General features: G+C 51.8%; 1 protein-coding gene and 1 long non-coding RNA gene across 3 annotated transcripts; one reads left to right on the top strand and one right to left on the bottom strand.

Annotated features, from left to right (window-relative positions):
- Window positions 1-3,767: 3,767 nt before the first annotated feature.
- Window positions 3,768-9,203, bottom strand: ZFP36L1 (ZFP36 like 1 zinc finger CCCH-type). The gene is made up of 2 exons (XM_028123057.2): window positions 8,987-9,203; window positions 3,768-6,580 (listed from the first exon to the last, which is right to left on the bottom strand). The coding sequence occupies exons 1-2, from the start codon at window positions 9,041-9,043 to the stop codon at window positions 5,621-5,623; spliced, it is 1,017 nt and encodes a 338-aa protein (XP_027978858.1). The 5' UTR covers window positions 9,044-9,203; the 3' UTR covers window positions 3,768-5,620.
- A 2,789-nt stretch (window positions 9,204-11,992) lies between these two features.
- Window positions 11,993-20,925, top strand: LOC114224067 (uncharacterized). 2 transcript variants are annotated; one of them, XR_003612316.2, is made up of 4 exons: window positions 11,993-12,396; window positions 19,176-19,519; window positions 19,714-20,121; window positions 20,607-20,925. It is a non-coding gene; the product is annotated as an uncharacterized LOC114224067 (long non-coding RNA). The 2 variants fall into 2 exon arrangements; XR_003612322.2 differs by lacking the exon at window positions 19,176-19,519.
- Window positions 20,926-21,236: the final 311 nt, after the last annotated feature.

Below are 21,236 nucleotides of genomic sequence, written 5' to 3'. Positions count from 1 at the left end.
CAAATGAGGAAGCTGGGGCTCTAAGCTGCTTGCGAAGTTTTCAGCCAGACGTCACAGAGTGAGGTTGACCCTGAGCAGGGATTTGAACCCATGGCCCTCTGACGCCAAAACCAGCTCCTCACCTGGGGCAGCAAAGCCTCCCATCCCCCTGGAGCAGTGGGGTGGGCAGAAATGAACTCCATCCCATGTGGTCATGACCTCCTTCTCTCTGAGGTACGAGTGGGAGTCAGGGGGCAGCTACCTGACTGGCCCCGGGGGGTGAGAAAATTGCCTCAGATTTGGCCATTGCCAATATTTATTGTCACTGTACCCCAAGCTGATGGCGCAGGTATGGTTGTCACTCCTGGCTCTGTACCTTGAGACCCGGCCTTCGCCAACATGTCAAAATCACTGCAAACAGCCTAAACATGGTGGGAGCATCCTCACCCCCTGCCCAGCAACTGGCTCTCACGGGCAGGAGGAAGGAACCTGGCCCGCCATGTGGACAGCCCCTGCCCTGGCTCCTCGGAGACTAGTTTCCCACAACAGTAACTCAGATGTAACCCTTTGTGACTCCTGCAAAAGCACTGTAGGCCCTTAGGCCAGAAGGTTTCCTGTAATCCAAGGTTTACCCACCAAAACGTGGGTCACTATAGGGACTCCTAGTGCTGGCTTGAAGGCCAAGGTTTTGTTCTGCTTTGCAACTCTCGGGATCCCTGCTTGCGCCCAGCAGACCAGAAACCGGCCTGAGAAGGGCCATCCGCAAGGCAGCAGGGGGAGGTGAGGAGCCTGGGTAGTCTCCCCAGCTCCCCCCGCCCCGCCCCGCCCCGCCCCATCTAAATTCAGGCACTGTTTGAGGCAGTCCAGCCAGATGTGATTAAATGGTTGGCTACGTGCAGGGGAGTGAGATCCCAGGGGAAGAAGGGCACAGGGCCAACTCCCCAGGTGGCCCTGGGGCACCCTTTGCTCTGTTGATCATTAACAGAAGCCACCCCATGGCAGGCAGAGAAGGGGAAAGTCCAAGGGGGTAGCCTGCCCCTCCTCCCAGGCACTGTCCTCCAAACAGGCCAACCCCAGGCCGCGTGGGACATGAGATCATGACACTGAAGGGGTGTGTGCAGAGTCATCTAATCCAACTGGCTGCTTCTTGCGCCCCTACAAAGTCTCCAGGGGCCAAGGGAGACGGGAACTGACACTGGTCGATTTGCAGTTACTATGTGCCAGGGACTGCGCCAAATGTACTCAGCCACCAGCCGGTGACATGGTGGTGAAACGCAATCAGGAAGCTGGCCTGCCTGGGTTCAAATCCCAACGCCGCAAGCTATGTGACCAATTAGTGAACTCCTCTGCACCCCAATTCCTCCATATGGAAATGAAAGAAGTGCCTCCTCCATGGGGTCACGTGAGCATTTAACGAGCTCACGCACACGAAGTTCTGACTACCTGCCACTTATGAAGAGCTGCCATTGCTAACCGTTCACTTGATCGTCAGTCACCTCTTGAGATATAGATGAGAAATCCAAGGTTGAGTCACCTGCCCAAGGCACAGCTGACACAAAGGGAGCTGGGATCTGAACCCAGGACAGAGTGCTCCATCTCCCTTCTTCCTCCATGCCATGGAAGCTTCCTCCAGCCATGACTCTCTCCGTCCCTTTCGCAACCAGGGCTTCACGATCCAATGAGCTGCAAAACCTATGTCATGTCTGCTCCCTGCTCTCTCGAAGGTCCTCCTTTCCCCAGAGTGCCAATGAGGTACAGGAGGACCCCAACATTCCTCCTGAAATGAGGCTTCCTGGCCCAGAGAAGTAAGTCATTGCTCAGTGGCCAAAATAGCTCATTTCTCTTTGCTGCTCCAAGGGAAGAAGACCTGTAGCCAAGGGTCAGACCGCGGGTTACCAAGTCAACAGCCATGGAGGCCCTGCCCTCATGTGGGACCCCAAACCAGAGATGCCCCAAGGTTGGGGACAGGAAGTGGGGAAGTAGTCCTTGTGCTCAAGGACCTCGCTGACAAAGGCCGACTGGCCTTTCCTGCTCCACTTCCCTTGGTGTAGACCTTACCTCCAGCCATCCCTACATGGCTCCTGACCTCACTGCTGTAGAGGAGCTCAGGGATGGAGGTCTCCTGCGAGCTCTGGGCTCACACCTTCCTGGACCCTCAGCAGCCTAGAGCACAGGCCCCTCCATCTTCTAACATCCCGGAAGAAAGGGCCCAAAATGTTTCTGATAGTTCCTTTCCCACATAGCTTTGAACCTATCTCCCCTTCTACCTTCAAGACCTAGATGGCAGAAAATCCAACTTTGTGGTAATAACTGAGCATGGGCCTGAGCAGCTGCAATCCCAGCCTGTGTGCTTCCAATGGAGACACTTAGGTGGGGTAAAGGGTCAAGGCTTGGGGACAGGGAGCTTCCCAAGGCCATGGGAGCCTCCCCTTGCCTGTACAGGCAACCCCCACCCTCCAGGAGTCAATGCTTCTACCTTTGGTATCACTCAAGGGACCAACTCCTGTTGAAGCAATTCCAGGGAGGCCCATAGGTATGCTTAGCTCCTGGGAACCCAAACAGTGTCACCATGAGCTGAAGAACTAGAAAGATGTCTGCCATATGCTCATCTATGCCTACAGGGAATGAGCTCAAGGTAAACAATTAAATGTCTTTCTTGCCTTTAGTCAGTGAGGAAGATCACATGCCCCAACCACCACCATCACCACCCAACACACACACACACACACACACACACACACACACACACACACACACACACACGCGCCTCATTCCCTCCTTCAGGGACAACGAGCCTAGGTTCACTCCAGCCCCAAGGATGGGTGCTTTTCCCCTGCCTCCACCAGCAGCCCCTGCCCTAGGAAATGTAGTTATCCCTTTTTCTCCCTCGTGCATCTGCCTCCGCCTGCCCCCCCTCCCAGCTCCGGGCAGGAACCTGCTGGCCGGGGAAGTAAGAGTTGACAGGGTAGATAAAGTAGGTCTTCTCAAGCCTCAAGGACAGCCCAGCCAATGTCTGCTGCAGACCAAACTGCCTTTGGGAGAGGCCAGGTGGAATCAAGGTGGAAATTCAACTTACTTCCTCCCACCCCCACAATTTACCAAGTGCAAGGGACCAAAGGCAGCCTCCAAAAGCAATATCCATCCCTGCCTCCCCAAAGAACTGCTCTCAAGAATCAGACTCAGGGTTTTCAGTAGGATCCAGCCCAGTGGTCATCTGGCCTTGGCTGCAGTGCTTCTAGCCAAGAGGACCCCACTCTCCCCAAGATGACAACCCACCTATTCTGCATGGCGTCGGGAGCATAATGAGACTAAGGTGGTGGGAACTCCTGAGGACTTCCTGTTATGACTGACCGGTTTAATGGCCACTTCCCCCTCACAGCCCTCCAGATACAGAAGTGCATGTCAGCTCCAGGGGGAACCACCCCCATCCCCAGGGCTCTGGTTTGGGACCCTAACCATCTTAGATGCTCCTCTCCAAGCCGCCAATGCTTCATCATGCCCACTCAAACCCGAACTGGCTGGAGTACCATGTGCTAGGCTCCCCCTCCACCATTTTGGTCCACTGTCAAGAACCAACACACTGGGAAGATAACAGAGAAATGCGGGCTCCTTTGCAATAAATTTCCATCCCATCCCCTCTATGCTGAGACTTCCGGCACCAACAGAGGGAGGAGGAAAAAAAACCACCAGTGCCCCTCCTCCTCCCCAGCACCTGCGTCCTATACAAAGGACAAACCTACAGGCAAAGTAAAACCACAAACCAAGTAAAACCAGCTTCACCATCCGTGTTTCTTGAAAAAAACGGGGTTTATTGATTTTTAAACTGCAAATAGTCGTTACAAAAAGTTTTTTTTCTTTTAAATAAATTCACACAAAGAAAGAGAAATAGAAAGCGACGGTAGTGACCAGCAAGAGGAATAATAATTACATTCATCTTAATGTGTGTGCCAGTTCTGTTTGCATTAACATTAGAAAACTCCAAAACCTGGAATCCAGAACCTCAAATCTGCAATCGGAATGTCTTGAGATGGGCACGTGGAAGTCAAAGGGTTTCTTTTTTTTTTTTCCCTTTTAGAAGCCATACATAAAAGTTGTTTTCCTTCTGTACTGTCACAGAACTTTGACATACATTCTCAGTCCTAGCTGTGAAAAGGCCTAAAGAAGAAGAAACTCAATTTGCAGTCCAACACAAAGGGGGGAAATTTCTAAAATAAATAATCCAACAGTTTTTTGCATTTTTTTAAATTAATTTTTCATTTTTTTAAAATAAAATAACCAAAAAAAGTGTAAAGTTACAAAAAATGTCGTTGAAGAATAATATATTAAAACTGTGGAAAAAAAAAGGAAAAGACACGTCACAAAATTTTAAGATTAATATGAAGATCATAATTTAACATAAAAGAATATATTCTATGGATTTGTCATCCCGATAAATATGAACAAAATTAACAAAAAAAAAGCATAGTTTTGGCAATAAATACGTTTTGATAAGTTAAATAAGCTTTTTTATATTGATGTGCAGTGACAAGCAAAATTTTTGCTCTCCAATTTCTGAAAGTTATATGAAGTTTAAAACCCAGGGAAAAAAGCATGGCGTGAGTGCTCTAAGGATAGACCTACGGTATTCTAGAGCAAAAACCATTAAAGCTACTTCTACAGGAAATCGTTTTACACAGATATTGTATGTGGAATGAATACCATTAACTGCTCACCCCTTACATGTTTTTTTAGCTTTTCTCTCATTTTTTTGTTATTTTTTTGTTTAAAGATGTCACATATGAACTGGGGAACTTTAGCACCAAAATCAAGTCTCTCATAGTCCATCTAGCTTCCCCATCCTCCCCACTTAAAAAAAAAAAAAAGAAAAAAAGGAAAAAAATTAAATCACAAAGTCCCACTTATGTCACAATCTTCATCCACTTTTTCAGTCTTCCTTCCTGTAGACCTACACGAACCCAGGCAAGATTAGTCAACAGAGGTTCAGGTCGGGAAGAAAAAGGTTTTGAATGTCAAGATAGGTTTCCCCAAAAACCCGAGTCTGGCAACAACTCTCCCAAGAGGGGTGTGGGGGTCGTGGGGAGAGGGAGGAGGAAGTGTGTGGGAGGCTGAAATACGGGAAGGTGCAGTTGGGTCGCCAGTGGAGGGAGCTGCTGGTTCTGGGTCCCCTCCCCCTCCCCATGGGCAGAGGCTCCGGGAGGCCCACGGGTGCCCTCTGGCGCTGAAGAGGTAATGTAGTCACAGTGACAAAGTTAGATTACAAGGCACTAAATTGCTTCTGTAAACTGTTACTGCTTTTTCTTTTGTGATTTGGCACTTAAGGCTTAAGCCGGGGACGGGAGGGGGGAAGGGGGGAAGGCATCTACTGACAAATATGGGACTTGTCTGTTATGCGTGGTAAGTGGGCTATAAAATCGAGGAGGGGGGGTTTCAAGCCAGAGGAAGCTATTGACAAATTGACTTGTCCTTATGTTGGGGGGGGGCGGTTGGGAGGGGGGAGAGGGAGGGGGCATTCCAAGGTTCTGGGGGAAAGGGGTTGAGCTTAACCTTGTTAATGCAGGGGTTGTCGGGAATCATATGGGTAGGGAGGTGAGGGTAAGGATGGGAGGGGTGGAGTAGGCAGGGGGTCCCTCCCTACCCTGGTTTAGTCATCTGAGATGGAAAGTCTGCTGAAAATGGGCAGGCGTCTTGAGTTGTCCAAGGTGGGGGAATCAGAGCCACTGTGGCTACTGCTGGAGCTGCTCAGATAGCCCTCCTGGTCCGAGAGCGAATCCTGAGGGCTGGGGGGAGAGTCAAACATGTGAGGGGACTCGGACATGGGCCGGAAGAGGAAGGTGGTTGGGGAGCCACCCCCAGGCAGCCCCATGCTAGGGGCAAAGAGGCTCGCCAGCTCCTGGCTGGAGAAGGCGAAGGGGTTATTGGTGCCATCTGGCAGGGTGGGTGAGCCCAGGAGGTCATCAGCGCTCAGGATGGGGGGTGGGGTGATGGATGTGGGGCTGTCCAGCAGCCCCGTGGCAGCGGCGGTGGCGGCGGCACTGGGAAACCCCGCAAAGCTAAAGCTATGCTGGAGGCGGGGACGGTCAGCGGAGAGGTCCCGGGCCCCGGCCAGGGCACGGCGCTCCTCGGCGTTGTGGATGAAGTGGCAGCGGGGCCCATATGGGCAAAAGCCGATGGTGTGGAAGGTGCGGCACAGCTCCGTCTTGTACTTGGGGTGACGGGTCAGACTTCGGAGCTCGTGGATGCCATGCGCGAACTGGCACTTGTCCCCGTACTTACAGGCGCCGTTCTCCTCGAAAGGCCGGCACAGCTCCGTCTTGTAGCGGCTGGAGTTGACCTGGCCACTCCCCGGCTGCTTCTGGGTGGGCAGCAGCCGCTCGCCCCCTTCTGAGAAAGAGCGGTCTCGGAAACGGCTGTCGCGGGAGCTCAGAGCTGGGGCCGGCTCGCCCTTGAGGCTGCTGAGGAGCTGGTTCTGGTGGAACTTGGAGCTGGGCAGGGTGACTGAGTGCCTCCGGGGGAAGCCCCCACCGGCAGGGGTGCCCACCGCCTTCCTGTCCAGCAGGCAGCCCCCTGCACTGGGAGTACTGTAGTTGAGCATCTTGTTACCCTGGAGGGAAGGGAGGGAAGAGAGCGTGGTTAGTGACAAAGGCCATCCACCAGGGCCAAGAAAGGGACCGCTAAGGGCAGCCCCTCCACAAGCAAAAATGCCCCTTGTGTCTCTAAGGAACCATCTCTAACTCTGTCCTGGCAAGCCCCTCCCACTCCTCCCCCTACGACCAGTCACCTAGCTTTACTTTGGCCCCCTACAGAAGAAACCACAAAATCCCCACTGGTATTAAACTGTTATACATGCAACCTACTCCCTGCACACCCCTGGACTGTGCCCCCACATCCTGTCCCCAAAGGTACCTCGTTCATCCACAAAATCTAACTTCTTTACCTCCCAAATAGATTCCTCAGCTCAAAATATCTCACACAACTCAAGACTTCTCCAGATTCCTCTTCCGCCTAACAAAACCAGGTAAACCTCAGGAGACTATGAGTACCTCCCTTTTAATCAGTCCCGCCTTCATTAACCACACACACACACACACACACACACACACACACACACACACAACCTGCCCTAAGACTCTCCACTTCCTCCTTCAGAGGTGTTCCCTTCCTTTGGCAACAGGTTTCAGACTGCCTTTATCTTGCTGAGGGGTGGGGGAGAGGAAGGGGGCAGGAGAAATCCTAGGTCAGGGGTGGGGGTCAGGGCCAGGAGAAGGAAGGATGGGATTCCTAAAAACAAAATGCATCGCCCCATGCTTGGGGAAGGGGTGCCTTCTACAATCTCCCCACCATTCTCAGCCTACCCCACCCCCTCCACTGGGAAGATGCCTTTGCTGTTAGTCTTCTGGCTGCAAGGGCAGGCTTGGATAAGAGCGCCAGTGTTTAATCTTTAACGCAAAGCTGCAGGTGGGAAGGAAAAGGAAGGCACCAAATCCCCCCACCCGCCTCCTACTCAATAGTGGATTTGGGGGGAGGGAAGCAGAGCCACCACAAACAGGTTTCTGTTCCAATGGGCCCCTGGTCACCTGCCCAATCTGTACCCAAGGTTTGGAAAGGGTGCAAGCCAGGGACCTGGGAGTTGGCTCTCAGCCCATGTGGGTGTCATTGTGCAAATTCTAAAGTTGGTCCCTTAGGATCAGCTGCAGGGGATCGGGAATCTGTAACAGCAACCACCCCACGGAGCGGATTACAGGAACCAAGTTGAGAGCCGGTTCCCAACAATAAGGTTCATTTAAAAAGTCCTGTGGGGGAGGGGGTGTGTGTGCAGAGGGCGAGAAAAAGAGAAATAGATCAAAGAGCGAGAAAGCCAGGAAGAGAAGGAAAAGTGCAGGAGAGCTCAGGGAGCCGCCAGGGCAACAGGAGTCTGGGAAGGCGCAAGGAGGGAAGGAAGCTGAAATTCAAACTTTTTTTGATGTTGCTCTTCAGCTCCTCGGCCTCCCTGCACCCCAGCCCTGCAGCCCTGGGGCCCTGGAAGCTGGGCCGACTGGAGAAGCAAGCTGAGAAAAGAAAGCGACATGACCCAACGTGTTTAAAAGAAGGCAAACACTTTAGCAATTAAAAGTAGCCTAGCAGCTCCCCGCTTTCAAACTGGGGAGAGGGAGCGAAAATAATTTAACATCCATTGGCTTTTGCTATGTACACCTAAACCACACTCCTGGAACATTCGGTATTTAAAACCTGCTTTTTTTCCACACCGGCTGGCAAGCTACACCACTTAAGGAGGCCCCATTAAATCCTTCCTCGCAGAGCCCCTTGAGCTCAGGCCGGCATTTTGTTGTCGAGTCCCCCCACCCCCTCGGAAAACAGGTAAAGGGGTCAACCCTAGTCCCATTTTCACCCCAAAGTTTGCAGCACTGTAGGCTATCACAGAAGGAAGCCCCACTGCAAACCCTTTTGCAACATCCTTTTGAATCACAACTCTTGGCCTTTTTCTCGCAGATTCCCAGCCCTTCCACATCAGAGGAAGAAATCTCCCAGCAAAGCGTCCTCCCGAGACTCAACTTCCCCAAGGGGAGCCCCTGCTGATCCCACAGGCTGGCGGTGTGGCTGGAGAGACTCGAACCCCTCCCGGCGGCGGAAGACCCGGAGCGCGCACCGGGTAGCCCTAGCAGATCAGCGAAACCGGGCTCAAGCAGCACATTAGGGACGACAGAACCACCACAAAACTGCCCCAGTCCGCCAATGCCCCGTGTCCCCAGGGCAGCCCCGCCACTAAAACTTCGCCCCCCAAAACTCTGGTCTCCAAATGCCTATGCAGTCGCCGCTAGGACCTGTTGAAACTCAGGGCGGAGAGCGCCAAATTCCTTTAAACTGGGGGGGAAATGAGGCAGAAAAAAGACCCATCTCGCCTAGCCTCCTCTCCTCCCTGCTTCCCAAGACCTGAACTTTTGGGGGTTCTTTCTTTAGGCAAAAAAGGAAAAAGAAAACTTGGAGAAGCAAACCCTCCGCCCCACTTTACCTTGCATAAAACTTCGCTCAAGTCGAAGATGGTGGCAGACACGAGGGTGGTGGTCATCCTGGGCGCTCGCACGGGGCAGGGATGGGGATCTGGTGTGTCGCGAAGGTCTCGGTGCGGGGAAGGCGCAGCCTCCGGCTCTCCGGTCTGGAGTCCCACACGCCTGCTCCCGGCGCCCCTCGCCTTTCTGACTCTCCTCGACCGCGGCGCGCGAAGCCCAATTTATAAAGTTCAGATTTGGTGGGCTGGGGGAGGAGGAGCTTTAAACTTATTTAAATGAGGAAGAGGAGGGAAAAAAAGTTGATTGACACTGAAGTTGAATCAGCCATGCGGTCAAACTCCGGGGGGAAAAAAAAAAGAAACTTTCAAAAGGAAGAGGGGGGAGGGGAAACGAGGAAAGAAGCCGAAGAAGAAGAAAAAAAAAAAAAAACCCAACTGGGAGCCGCGCACAACTTTTTTTTCTTAAAGAGGAAAAGTTTCGAGTCCGCTCGCTCGGCTACCCGGCGCTTGGGGCGCCCCTCTCTGGGGCCGAGCGGCGCGAGGGGGAGGGGCGCGCCCCCCCTTTGTCAGGCTGCGAGCGCGGCTCTGTGACATCACTCATTCCACCCTCTTCGGGGTTCTTGTTGTTGTGTTGTTGTTTTTTTGTCGGGCAGGAAGGCCGGCTCGACTTTCTCTTTTTGCAAGCGGGAGCAGAAGCCGGTCCTTAGCGCCCGGGCTGCGGTTTCCATCTTGAGCAGATCTCCCCCTGAAACTTCTCCAAGTGCCCCCCACAACTTACTCTTTTCCCGAGTTCTCGTCCTCATTCGGCTGCCTTCCGCAACCGGGCAGGGCCAAGAGATCGGGAATTTGGGACGGACAAAGCATTCAGGTCTAGGGGTTTCGGGTTTTTGTTTTGTTTTTTTCAGCAGGACGTGGCGGAGGTAGAGTGGTGGGGGAAACTAGGGAGACTTTTTCTCCGGGGATGACCCGGCCCGGCGGGGCGAGCGCAGCACGATTTCGCGCGCCGCACGCGTCTACACTCTCCTGCGCTTTGCAGCCGGACGGCGGGGGCCGCGGGGGGGGGGGGGGCGCGCGCGCGGAAAAGACCACCGCCCGGGCCGATTACTTGTTTAACAGGCCTGGGAGTGGGATTTATTTCATGCGTCCAACCTTACAGTTTTTCATAAAGAAAACCCGAACCCTTATGAATGCCCTTTCCAGTCTGCCCCCCCCCCGCCCAATTAAAAAAAAATCATTAACGCACAACTTTCCACGCGCGCTCTGAACTAGGGGGCACACACACACCCCTAGACTCTTGAACAATGAAAAAAAGTTACTTTGGCAAGAATGAAGGTAAAGAAATGGGGGAGGCGACACTTTTAACTTTTTGTTGCTTCTCCCCCGCCCCCACGGGAACGGAACATATGGCTTGTCACGCTGTGCTGTTTTGGCGGGATGGGGGGAGGAGGGTATGGGACCCTCGAAACCGAAAGCCCCCCCCAATAGATTACTTCTTTTAAGACTGTTATATATTTACTGTTAGGTTCGGATGCCTCTCCATCCACCCGAATAAAAAGTTGTTAATGTGTCGCCCACGGTCCCCCGGGTGCTGGAGCGAAGACCCAGGCGGAAATCGCGGGGCTGTGTTTCTTTCCTATTTCCCCGCGTGCCTGGCCGCCTCCTCGGCCCTCGCACGTTTCTTCCCAGCACTCGAGGCCGCCGGGTCTGTTATGAAACCCCGAGCGCTGAGTGGCTAAGAGCGGGTTCCATTGCGATGTAATTAGGTCACCCCATTATGAGCACGTTTCTTTGGAAAGGACAGGGCGGGCGGAGCAGAGCGCTCCAGTCGCGCTCTCACCACCACCCACCCACCCACCCACACACACACGCATTTTTATTACATTTCTGATGTGTTCGTCAACCTCCGAGCAGACCCAGGGAAACCTTCCAAATCACAACGAAAGGAACCGGTTGTTTTTCATCTTTGCGAAACACACAACTTTTGCTGCAGCCATGAATCTACGTGATCTCAGCCCGATCTGCTTTTATTTGGCCCCTCAGACTTAAAATGATGGCCCCCGTTTTTAACCCGGCTGCTGCCCCTTGCCTTTCCTTCTGCTGCCGTCCAGCCTCCTGTTGCTCCCCCCCATCCCATTTTTCAGCTTTTCATGAAATCTGGCAAGCGCCATAAAGGGAAATAACTTCCATCCACCTTAATTTAAATCATACAAGTGTAGGTTTCCTTCTTAAAGGGGTGTTTGCTCGCTCCTTTCCCCAGCTCCAAGAAGGGGGGGGGGGCTCGTGCAGTTTCTTGGTGATGAGGTAATGAGTTCCAGATTTCAGGACAGAGCAGGCTGCGCGTTAAAACCACAAGATTAGTCTGCGTCCTGATGTGAAGCTATTTCGTCTTTTTATCTCCCTCCCCCTCCACCACCAAAAAAGGCCCATTGGTCTTTAACTCTGGATGGTTCGCGAAGCTCTGCTGGGGAGACGGAGGAGGGGTGGAGAAGCGAGGGAGAAGGGGGCCCCCGAGCGGGTGGGGCCGCCTTCCCGGCCCCAGGCCCGGCCCGCACCCGCTGTCCCCCCGCGGCTGCAGGACCGGCCAGAAGTACCGTCACGCGGCCCCGGCGCCGCAGGCTAGCTAAAAATGCTTTTTTTTCTTTTTCTCCCCCCCCCCCCAAAAGAACGCCGATTCCTCGAATTTCCTCCGCTTTTCCAACTCCCGGCCGCTGCTCCCCTCCCCCGCTCCCGGGGCGAGGGCTCCGCGGGGCGGCGGCCTGGCCCGCTCGCTCCGGAGTTGTTTACCGGCCCCGCCGACCCACCGAGTTTGTTCCAGCTCCCAGAGCCTGTCTCTATAATTAAACTCTTTTAATTGTCGGGTTGAAACGTCATTTCGGGGACTTTCCAAGGGTGAGGGAGCTGGGGGGAGGGAGCGAGCCTCCTTAACCCTTCGCTGACCCGGCGGGCCGGGGAGCCGCGTCCAGCCGGGCCGAGGAGGGCTGGGAGTCCGGGGGCCCGAGCCGGCGCGCCTCGACCGGACGTGCTCTGCAGGTGCCCGATGGCGGCGGGGATGGCCTCGAGCCCCGGCCGCGGCAGGAAGCCGGGCAAAAGCCGTGCGCCGCCCTCCCCGCCTCCTTCGCCAGGCAGTCGGCGCTCGGGTTCCTAACTCGCGCCGGGTCGGGAGAAGCCGCCCCTTCACCTGCACTGCCGCTTCCGACCGGGAGGCGATCGGCCGGGTCCCCAGTCTAAGGCCCGACTTCGGGCCCTCCCTGCTCCCTTGGAGCCGATACCCTCTCGAGGAGGGGCTAACCAGGTATTTTTGGCTTGGGGGTGTTAGGTTTTGTTCAAGGAAGAAAGTGAAAGTCCTCGGAATTAGGGGAGCGCGACAGACATATTCATGGGCCAGTCTGGACCGTGGGCGCACCTCGCAGCAGGTGAGAGAGTGGGGTGCCGAGCCCCTAGTCGGCCCGGCCTTGATCACCGTCACCAGCACGCTCCAAGGCACCCCTCCCTGGGATCCCCTCCTGGCCCTGGTTGCAGTACAGGACCTGCCATTCCAGAGCCCTTTGGCTTCAGGTCATTTGCATAAACCCCCAAATTCTTTGGATTGGGTCTCGCCCTGGCCCCCCCCCCAAATTCTTCTACCTGAGACCCTGGGACAGCTGCAAGGTCTCTGGATTAGAGGAGAGGGAGGTAGGGACAAGTGCGGCCTGAGAGTTAGCCTGGTTTAGAGTTCACCTGTAGTGCGGGTGGAATGCATATTCCTCTCCTTGGACCCAGGCCCAGTGAATCAGATGCTTTGAGGTGGGATCAGGAATCTGCATTTTTAGTAATTTCCTGCTAGTGACTCAGATGTTAGGGGTTTGGGAATCATTGGTCCAAGACTTTGAAGTTGGGCCATCTGGATCCAAATCTTGGCTCTGCCATTTTCTAGCTGTGTGACTTTTCAAGACCCTGACCAAAGCCTCTGTTTTCTCATCTCTAGAATATGGATAATAGTCCTGCCTAAAACTGGCCGATAAAGTGCTTAGTTTCAAGCCCAGCAGAACCCTTTTATCTGCCTAGCCATTGTATGTAAACTAAACCATTCTTGGGGGCCTTATTACACCACAAAACACCTTTGGGGGAATATTCACTTTGCAAAAGGATTCTTCAGTATAAACATCCATGAAGTGGTCAGCTAACACCTTTGACCACTGCTTCACCTCCTCCTTTCTTGCCTGGGCCTGCCTAGGGACACAAGAAAGCTGCTGAGTTTTGAGCCACCTAAACTTTGATGGGAAGCCCAATTCTGCCAGCGAGTCACCAGTTGCACAACCTCGAGCAGGTCCCTTAGCCTCTGGGATGGTGGGGAGGGTTAAACTCTTCCAGCCAGTGCTTAGCTCAGACAGCCCCTTGCCCTCCAGTCACTCCCAAACTGCTATAGCAGCTGCTGGTGGTTGCTGCACACCCCTCCCTGGGGCTTTGCTCAAGAGGTTCTTCTGTGGGGATTTCAGGCAGCTCCCTGAGCAGGCAAACCGCCTCTCTCCCAGCCGTGCCACTGCAGCCTACAGCACTCCAGCCTTCTGCTGCATTTTATGGGAATTACCTGTTTATTCCCACTGGACTAGGAACTCCTTGAGGATGAGGGCAGCTCTATTACCTGGGCCTCAGGAGTAGGTCCTGAGTAGGTATGCAATACATAATACATTTTTTCAGTCATTACTGAACCTTGCCATTGCAACCACTTGGACATGTTGGTTACCCTACATTTGGCATTGGGAATAAAAGGACCACAGAGGTTCCAGCAGTGGCAGAAAGGGAGGGCTTGGGCTCTGCCACAAGGGGAGATGGCAGTCTTAGCCCTGGGAGGCTCAGAAGGCCAGAGCTGGTCATTCAGGGAGGCTGGGTTTCCGCAGCTCACCCAGGGCATGTTCTGTGCAGCTGTTAAGACGTGACAGAGTCTAATGGAATGAGCACTGGTCTAGGAGTCAGGACTCTGGATTCTAGAGCTCCTTTGCTTCTAGTTCAGTAGGTCATTCTCTACTCTGGGCTTCCCTGTTCTGCTCTGTAGATGGAGAGCGTTGGGCTGGACAGGTGGTGCTCAACCATCACCCTGAGCAGAATTATCTGGGGAGGTTTTAAAACTATACAGATGCCCTGTCCCACCCCATCCCACCCCACCTCCAAAAATTCCACTTCAGTTGGTCTGGGGTGAGGCCCAGCATCTGTATCTTCAAAGCTCCCCAGATGATTCTATTATGAAGCCAGAAACACTGGATTTGTTTATTTTAGAGCAGTAGTTCTCAACCAGGCGGGATTTCACCCCCCAGTAAACGTTTCGCAGTGTCTAGATACACTTTTGGTTGTCACTATTGGGGGAAGGAAGGTCAATGCTATTGGCATCTAGAAAGTAGAGTTCAGATACCCTGCTAAACATCCACACAGCAGCCCCCACAACAAAATGTATCTGGCCCAAAATGTGAATAGTACCCAAACTGGGAAACCCAGTTTTAGAGGTTCTTTCCAACTCCAAGATTCCTGTGTACTTAGTTAGGCTCTATCCCCACTCTCCCTCAAACCCCTCTCCTTAGGGCAGCCCAGTGATATTTTTCAAAACCTAGATCTGATCTTATGTTACACTTGCCTAAAACCCTTGGCTGCCCATAAAACCAAAGCCTCAGTCCAGCAGAATCTGACTCTTACTGTTCCAGCCTGGGCTTTCATACCCCTCCCTCCCCATCACCACCTCTCCCACCCCCCAGGGCATTCCCTGTGCTCTGGTCAGTTTCAGATGAAAATGAACAATACTTCCTTCTGCCCCAGGGCCTTGGCACTTGCTATTTCTTCTATCTGAATTGACCTTCCTTTGGCCCAAGTAAGTTGTAAATCATCCTTTAGAATCCAGCTCAAGCATCACTTCCTCAACCATTCTTGGAGTCGGCTCCCCTCAACAAGGCAAGGAATCTATCTTCTCTCTCATGTCCTCATGCCATGTTCATTTCCTCCAGAGTAGTTATTTCAGTTTATGAGTATATATTCATTCCTGTAACATTTTTTTTACATTTTTTTTAAGATTTTATTTATTTATTTGACAGAGAAAGACACAGCGAGAGAGGGAACACAAGCAGGGGGAGCGGGAGAGGGAGAAGCAGGCTTCCCGCCGAGCAGGGAGCCCGACATGGGGCTCGATCCCAGGACCCTAGGATCACGACCTGAGCCGAAGGCAGACACTTCACAACTGAGCCACCCAGGCGCCCCATTTTTTTTTCTTACTTTTTAATTTAATACAGAAAAATTGACCTATATTTGGTGTACAGACTTTTAACATCAATAGATTGATGTAACCACCACCATGATCAGGAAACAGAACAGCTCATTACTCCCAAAACATCTCTCATGCTACCCCCTTGTAGTCAGGCCCTTCCCCATCCTTTAGTCTGCTACCACTGATCTGTTCCCTATACTGTCATTTCATCTTTTCCACAACGCCATATAAGTAAAATCGCATAGTATGTATGATTTCACACGACATAATGCCTTCCAGATTTATCCATGTTGTCGCATGTATCAGTAGTTCATTCCATCTTATTGAAGACTACTGTTTCACTGTACGGGTACACCATTGTTTATCCATTCATCTATTGAAGGACATTGGATTATTTTCAGTTTGGGGCCATTATGAATAGAGCTGCAGTAAACGTTTGTGTGCAGATTTTTGTGTGAACACTGTGCCTGTTTCTCCAGGGTAAGTAAGTAGGAGTAGGACTGCTGGGCCAAATGGTAAGTGTATGTGGAAGTTTATAAGCAATTGCCAAACTGTTTTCCAGAGTGGATATACCATCATGCATCTCCAACAGTAATGTATGAGAGTTTCTGATTGCTCTACATCACTTAACCTCACGAACACTTAAAATTGTCAGTATTTTTTATTTTAGTCCTTCCAATAGGTGCGTAGTGGTATTAATTTGCCTTTCATTCATGACTAATGATGTACACATCTTTCATGTGCTTATTTGCCATCAGTGTGTCCTCTTTGGTAAAGTATCTGTTCAAGTCTTTTGCCCATTTTTTAACTGGGTCATTTGTTTTCTTACTGTTGAGTTTTGAGAGTTCTTTATATATTCTGGCTCCAGTTGCTTTGTGGGATATGTAATTTGCAAATATTTTCTTCAGTCTGCACCTTATCTTTTCATTCTCTGAGCAAAATATCTTTTGGAGAGCAGAAGTTTTTCATTTTGATGTTTAGTTTTTCAGTTTTATCTTTTGTGGATGATGCTTTTAGTGGCCCATCCAAGACTCTTTGCCTGACCCTATGTCATTAAGATTCTCTCTTCTTCTAAAGTTTAATAATTTTATGTTTTACACTTAGATCTATGATCTATTTGGAATTAGTTTTTATATATGATGGGAAATTTAGATTGAGGTTTGCTTTTTTGCCTATGCATGTCCCGTCCCAGCACTGTTTATTAAAAGACTATCATTTCTCCATTGAATTGTTTGTGCCTGTCCAAAAATCAGTTTGCCATTGTTATATGGGTCTCTTGATTCTGTTCCTTTGATGTGTGTGTTCACTCCTTTGCCAATGTTACACTGTCTTGATTATTGTAGCTTTATGGTAAGTCCTAAAATCAGGTGGTGTAATTCCTCCAACTTTATTCTTATTTTGCAAAACTGTTTTACCTATTCTAGTTACTTTGCCTTTTCATATAAATTTCAGAATCAGGGGCACCTGGGTGGCTCAGTCGGTTAAGTGTCTGCCTTCAGCTCAGGTCATGATCCCAGGATTCGGGGATCAAGCCCCGCATTGGGCTCCCCACTCAGCAGGGAGTCTGCTTCTCCCTCTCCCTCTCCCGGCCGCTCTGCCTACTTGTGCTCTCTCTCTCTGTGTCAAATAAATAAATAAAATCTTTAAAAAAAAATCAGAATCAGCTTGTCTATCTGTATCTACAAAAAAATATCATACTGGGAATTTTATTAGAATTGCATTACATCTACAGATCAATCCAGGAAAAATGACATCTTTGCTGTGTGGAGTCTTCTTTTTTTTTTTTTTTTTTTAAAGATTTTATTTATTTATTTGAGAGAGCGAGAATGAGAGAGAGAGAGAGAGAGAGCACATGAGAGGGGGGAGGGTCAGAGGGAGAAGCAGACTCCCCGCTGAGCAGGGAGCCCGATGCGGGACTCAACCCCGGGACTCCAGGATCATGACCCGAGCCGAAGGCAGTCGCCCAACCAACTGAGCCACCCAGGCGCCCTGTGTGGAGTCTTCTAATCCACATACATGGTATGTCTATTTATTGAGGTCTTTGATTCCTTTAATTGGTGTTCTGTAGTTTTTAGCATATAAATCCTATACATGTTTTGTTAGATTTATACCTACTATTTCCCCATTTGGAGGAACTATTATAATATTTCTCTTAATTTCAGTTTCTAACTTTTTATTACTAGCTTATAGGAATACAGTTTTCTGTGTACTGGCCTTATATCCTTTGATCTTACAAAAGTCACTTCAGTTGTAAACTTTTTTTTGTAGATTCCTTCGGTTTTGTTTTTTGTGTGTTTTGTTGTTGTTGTTGGGGTTTTTTGTTTTTCTGGTTTTTTTTTGAGAGAGACAGAGAGACCAAGAGCATGCACGTGAGCAGGGGCTGGGGCAGAGGGGGAGGGAGAGAGAGCATCTCAAGCGGGCTCCACACCTAGCACAGAGCTCAATCTCATGATTGATCGGAAATCAAGAGTCGGACACCCAACCGACTGAGCCACCCAGGCACCCCTGTGTGTTTGTTTGTTTTTTAACATAGACAATTATGTTATTCACAAAAGGGAAGAGCTTAATTTCTTCCTTTCCAATCTCACGCATTTCATTTCTTTTTCTTGCCTTATTGCCCCGTCTAGGACTTATGGTATATAATATTGGATAGGCATAGTGAGAGTGGACACCCTCACCTGATCCCAATCTTAGGGGAAAGCATTCAGCCTTTTCCTATTAAGGACAACATTAGTTGCAAGGGTTTTCTTTATAGTCATTTACCTTTTGACATCTCCCTTCCCGTGAGGACGTATGCTCTGTCTGCTCTCAACTCAACCCGCGGTGCCTGGAACAGAACCTAGCACACGGTGGGCTCTCAGTCAGTGGTTCTCTACTTTAGGGACTTAGCCAGCCATAACCACTGCCCTCATGACGGACAGCGGAGGGGCCTGCCTGAACATTCAGACATTGTGAAGAATAATCTTACAATAAATACCCTGGTGGATCCAAGGAGGCATTAGCCGCATCGCGTTGACTACTTGAAGCTGGAGCCCATCTGCAGATCAGCTTTCTAGCAAGCCATACTGTGTGGAAGGCGTAGTTGTCAATGAGGAGTAGGTGACTGCAGGACCATGATTATCTCAGATTGAGAGCATTCCATTCCCAAAGAGAATTTAAACAAAAAGCTCTCGGCTCTGAAAAACAGGGGCTTTCAGGGGAAAGAGTCACAGTACTCTGAAATCTTAGGCCCTCAGATGGGTGGGGTTGTTTCGCTAAATTTATTTCAGCCGCTTATAGAAACACAAGGGAGGGGGGAGGTGGCTGCTTGCACACCAGCCCTGGCTCTGGAGTATTAATATCTGCCGGGTCAGGCTTTTATTTGGGTTTTGTTTCACCTTTGGGGGGCGGGGAAGCAGGCAGGCAGGCAGGCAGCAAGCAGGAATATCTCGCAGCTGCACAGCTTCTGAGCTGTGCTGCCCCACCTTCCTCCCTGTGCCTTCCCAGCAGGCCAAACCCAGCCCCCTCCCACCGCACCTTAGGGGGGCTCTCTACCCACTGAACACCAAGCTATCTCATCCAGGCACCTCTGACCTCTGCTCTTCTCCCATTCCCAGAAGGGGTCTGAGCCCTCCAAGAGAGTGAGAGATCCAACCTGGTTGTTTGCTTTCTGGCACAAAGTGTGGGTACCTTTCTCCCTGGCCCCATCAGCACCCCCTGCCCAATCCCACACACCCCCATCCTCAGTGGCTCTACTGTTTGAATTTGGGGAGTTCTTGGATATGAAATCCGGGCCTTTTTAATCCTGTCTTCCTTCTCCTCAGCCTCCCCCAAGCACCAAACATACATTTTTCTCTGCCTGATACCTGAACGGTCTCTCGTGTCACACACACCGCCATACGTAGAAAAGGGGGTTAAATGAAACCACTATGTTGCTTCCTAAAAACCTGTTCTTGTGCTGAATTTGGCATGCTTTATGGAACACAGGTTAATCACCTCCCACAAATGTGGGAGAAACTGAGGCACAGGAAGGGGAGGTGAGCTCTGTGTCCACCGACTGGCTCTCAGAGGTACCCACTGAACCCGAAAGGACCAGAGAAAGATGGGGCCCTGTGTCGCGGAACTTGCTGCTACGCAGCCTGCTCTCTGAGGACAGAAAGAGAAGACACACACAAGGAAGCTAAAAAATCTGCTGGGCTTATGACTCAAATAATTACATGAGACTATGGAGAAGTACCACACACAGTCTCGTTCCTTGGCAAACTCCTGTTCCCGGGTCACCAGGGAGGACGCGGAAAGGAGCATCGTCCTCTCCGCTCCCCAGCCCCCAGGTAGAAGGACTGAACAGGGACTGGTGGGAGGGAAGGTGGCCTGGGGCAGGAGGCCCCGAGAGGCCTGACGGGAAGATTCTCTAGGGGATTCTTGCTCCTAACTGGGGTGGTTGCTTCAGAGAGAATAAAGGCCACAGACATACTTATAAGCTGTAACGTGCTCACAAGTAAACTAAGTTTCTCTTTTGTCCTAGCCCCAGCCAGTTTGCTTTGGAATTATCCTCCAGACCTCTCCCCCAGTGCCCAGCCCAGAAAGGGACCAACCCCCCCCAGGGGAGCTGTTCCTTTGAGAAGCAGGACCCACCTCCCCAGCCAGAGCAGGGATCAGACAACTCTTGGAGGCTCATCACAAAGGCAGCCAGAGAGAGGATGGATTTCTGCCACAGCCCTGTGACTTCTTCCGAGCTGAATTTCTCCTGCCAACTGCACCCTCCACCCTGCGGGGGCCACGGGCCCCCCAAACCCAGGCCTGCCCTCATCTGACCAAAGGCAACCAGATCTGCTGCAGCTGTTCAGGGAGAGAACAAGCTCTCCCAGAGACGGTGGAAGTGGCTAGAGAAAGATTCCTGCCAGCCTGGGGGTGTAAATATTTATACAACGTGGTATGTGGGAAGAGGGAAGGCAGAGGGAGGTGGCAGGAACGAGGTGCACTGAGGCCGCAGGGTGTAAGGAGCCTGCTCTTCGGGCTCAGGTGGGAAGGGCGAGAGGCTGCTAGGATCCTACCCCCCACCCCGAATTCCTACCTCAAAGAGGCCTGTCTTTGCCCCCAGCCTTCCGGCCAGAGTTGAGAGGAGAACTTAGAAGAAAGTTCACCATCCTTCCCCTAAGTCCCCTAAACGTTCCTCCGGATTAGGCTAGGCCTCTCTGCAGGGAAGGAGGCTCTGCCTTCAACTGGAGACATGGCAGCTCCACAGGGCCCACGAGTGAGGACTTGTGGGTTCCTGGGGCTTCTGGTTCTAGAGTCTGAAAGGATGCTGGACCCCAAGAGTTGGACTTTAGGGCTGAAGGCTTAGAAAACAGAAGCAAAATATAAGATGAGCAAAGATCTTTCTCCAGCTTCTATATAATCAAGGCCATTTTTCTGAAGTAGCAGGAACGTTGGACATCGATGAAGATGATGAAGAACGGAGGGGACCTGGCAGGCGAGCAAGGCATGGAGAAGGCGAGGGAGCCCTTGGTGGCACTTGCGGGGCAGCACGCGGCCACCATCACCACAGGGCCCAGGAGAAGACGGAGCAGCCCGATGGACACCCAGCTGGTGCTCTTGGGCCCCGGCACCCCGGGATGCAGCGCAGCCCCGGGTGCGCATCGACCCAGCCGCTCCTCATCTAGGCCCACCCAGAGCTCAGCCAGGCCCCAGTGGCACCGACGTCCCAGGGTGGGAGGCAGGCGTGGGTCGGGGGGTGGGGAGGGTGGGGGACAGCCAGATGGACTCCAGTCGATCTGCCTCAGACAGCTGGGGAGCAGAGCCAGGACGCGCCTCTCCCCCCGCCCCCGTCACTCCACACAGGAGGGGCGCGGCTGCGACTTCTAGGGTTTCTCTGCCACTGCACCCTTCGAGAAGTGCCACCTGCTTCTATCAGTATGGGGCTGACCCTCAGGGCCTCCCACAGGTGGGCTCTGTGTTGCTCCTCAGTGGCCAACCACCTTTAAGACACCTTGAAATGATCAGCCACCACTTGCATTCTCCTTGTGCCCTAACAACACCCGCTGGCTG

This window comes from Eumetopias jubatus, unplaced genomic scaffold (assembly GCF_037043125.1).
Source record: "Eumetopias jubatus isolate StellerSeaLion01/CBP00866 unplaced genomic scaffold, mEumJub1_p1.0 scaffold_7, whole genome shotgun sequence".
Taxonomy (NCBI): Eukaryota; Metazoa; Chordata; class Mammalia; order Carnivora; family Otariidae; genus Eumetopias; species Eumetopias jubatus.
The sequence above is the reverse complement of the archived record's forward strand: the minus strand, read 5'-3'. Positions and strand labels throughout refer to the sequence as shown.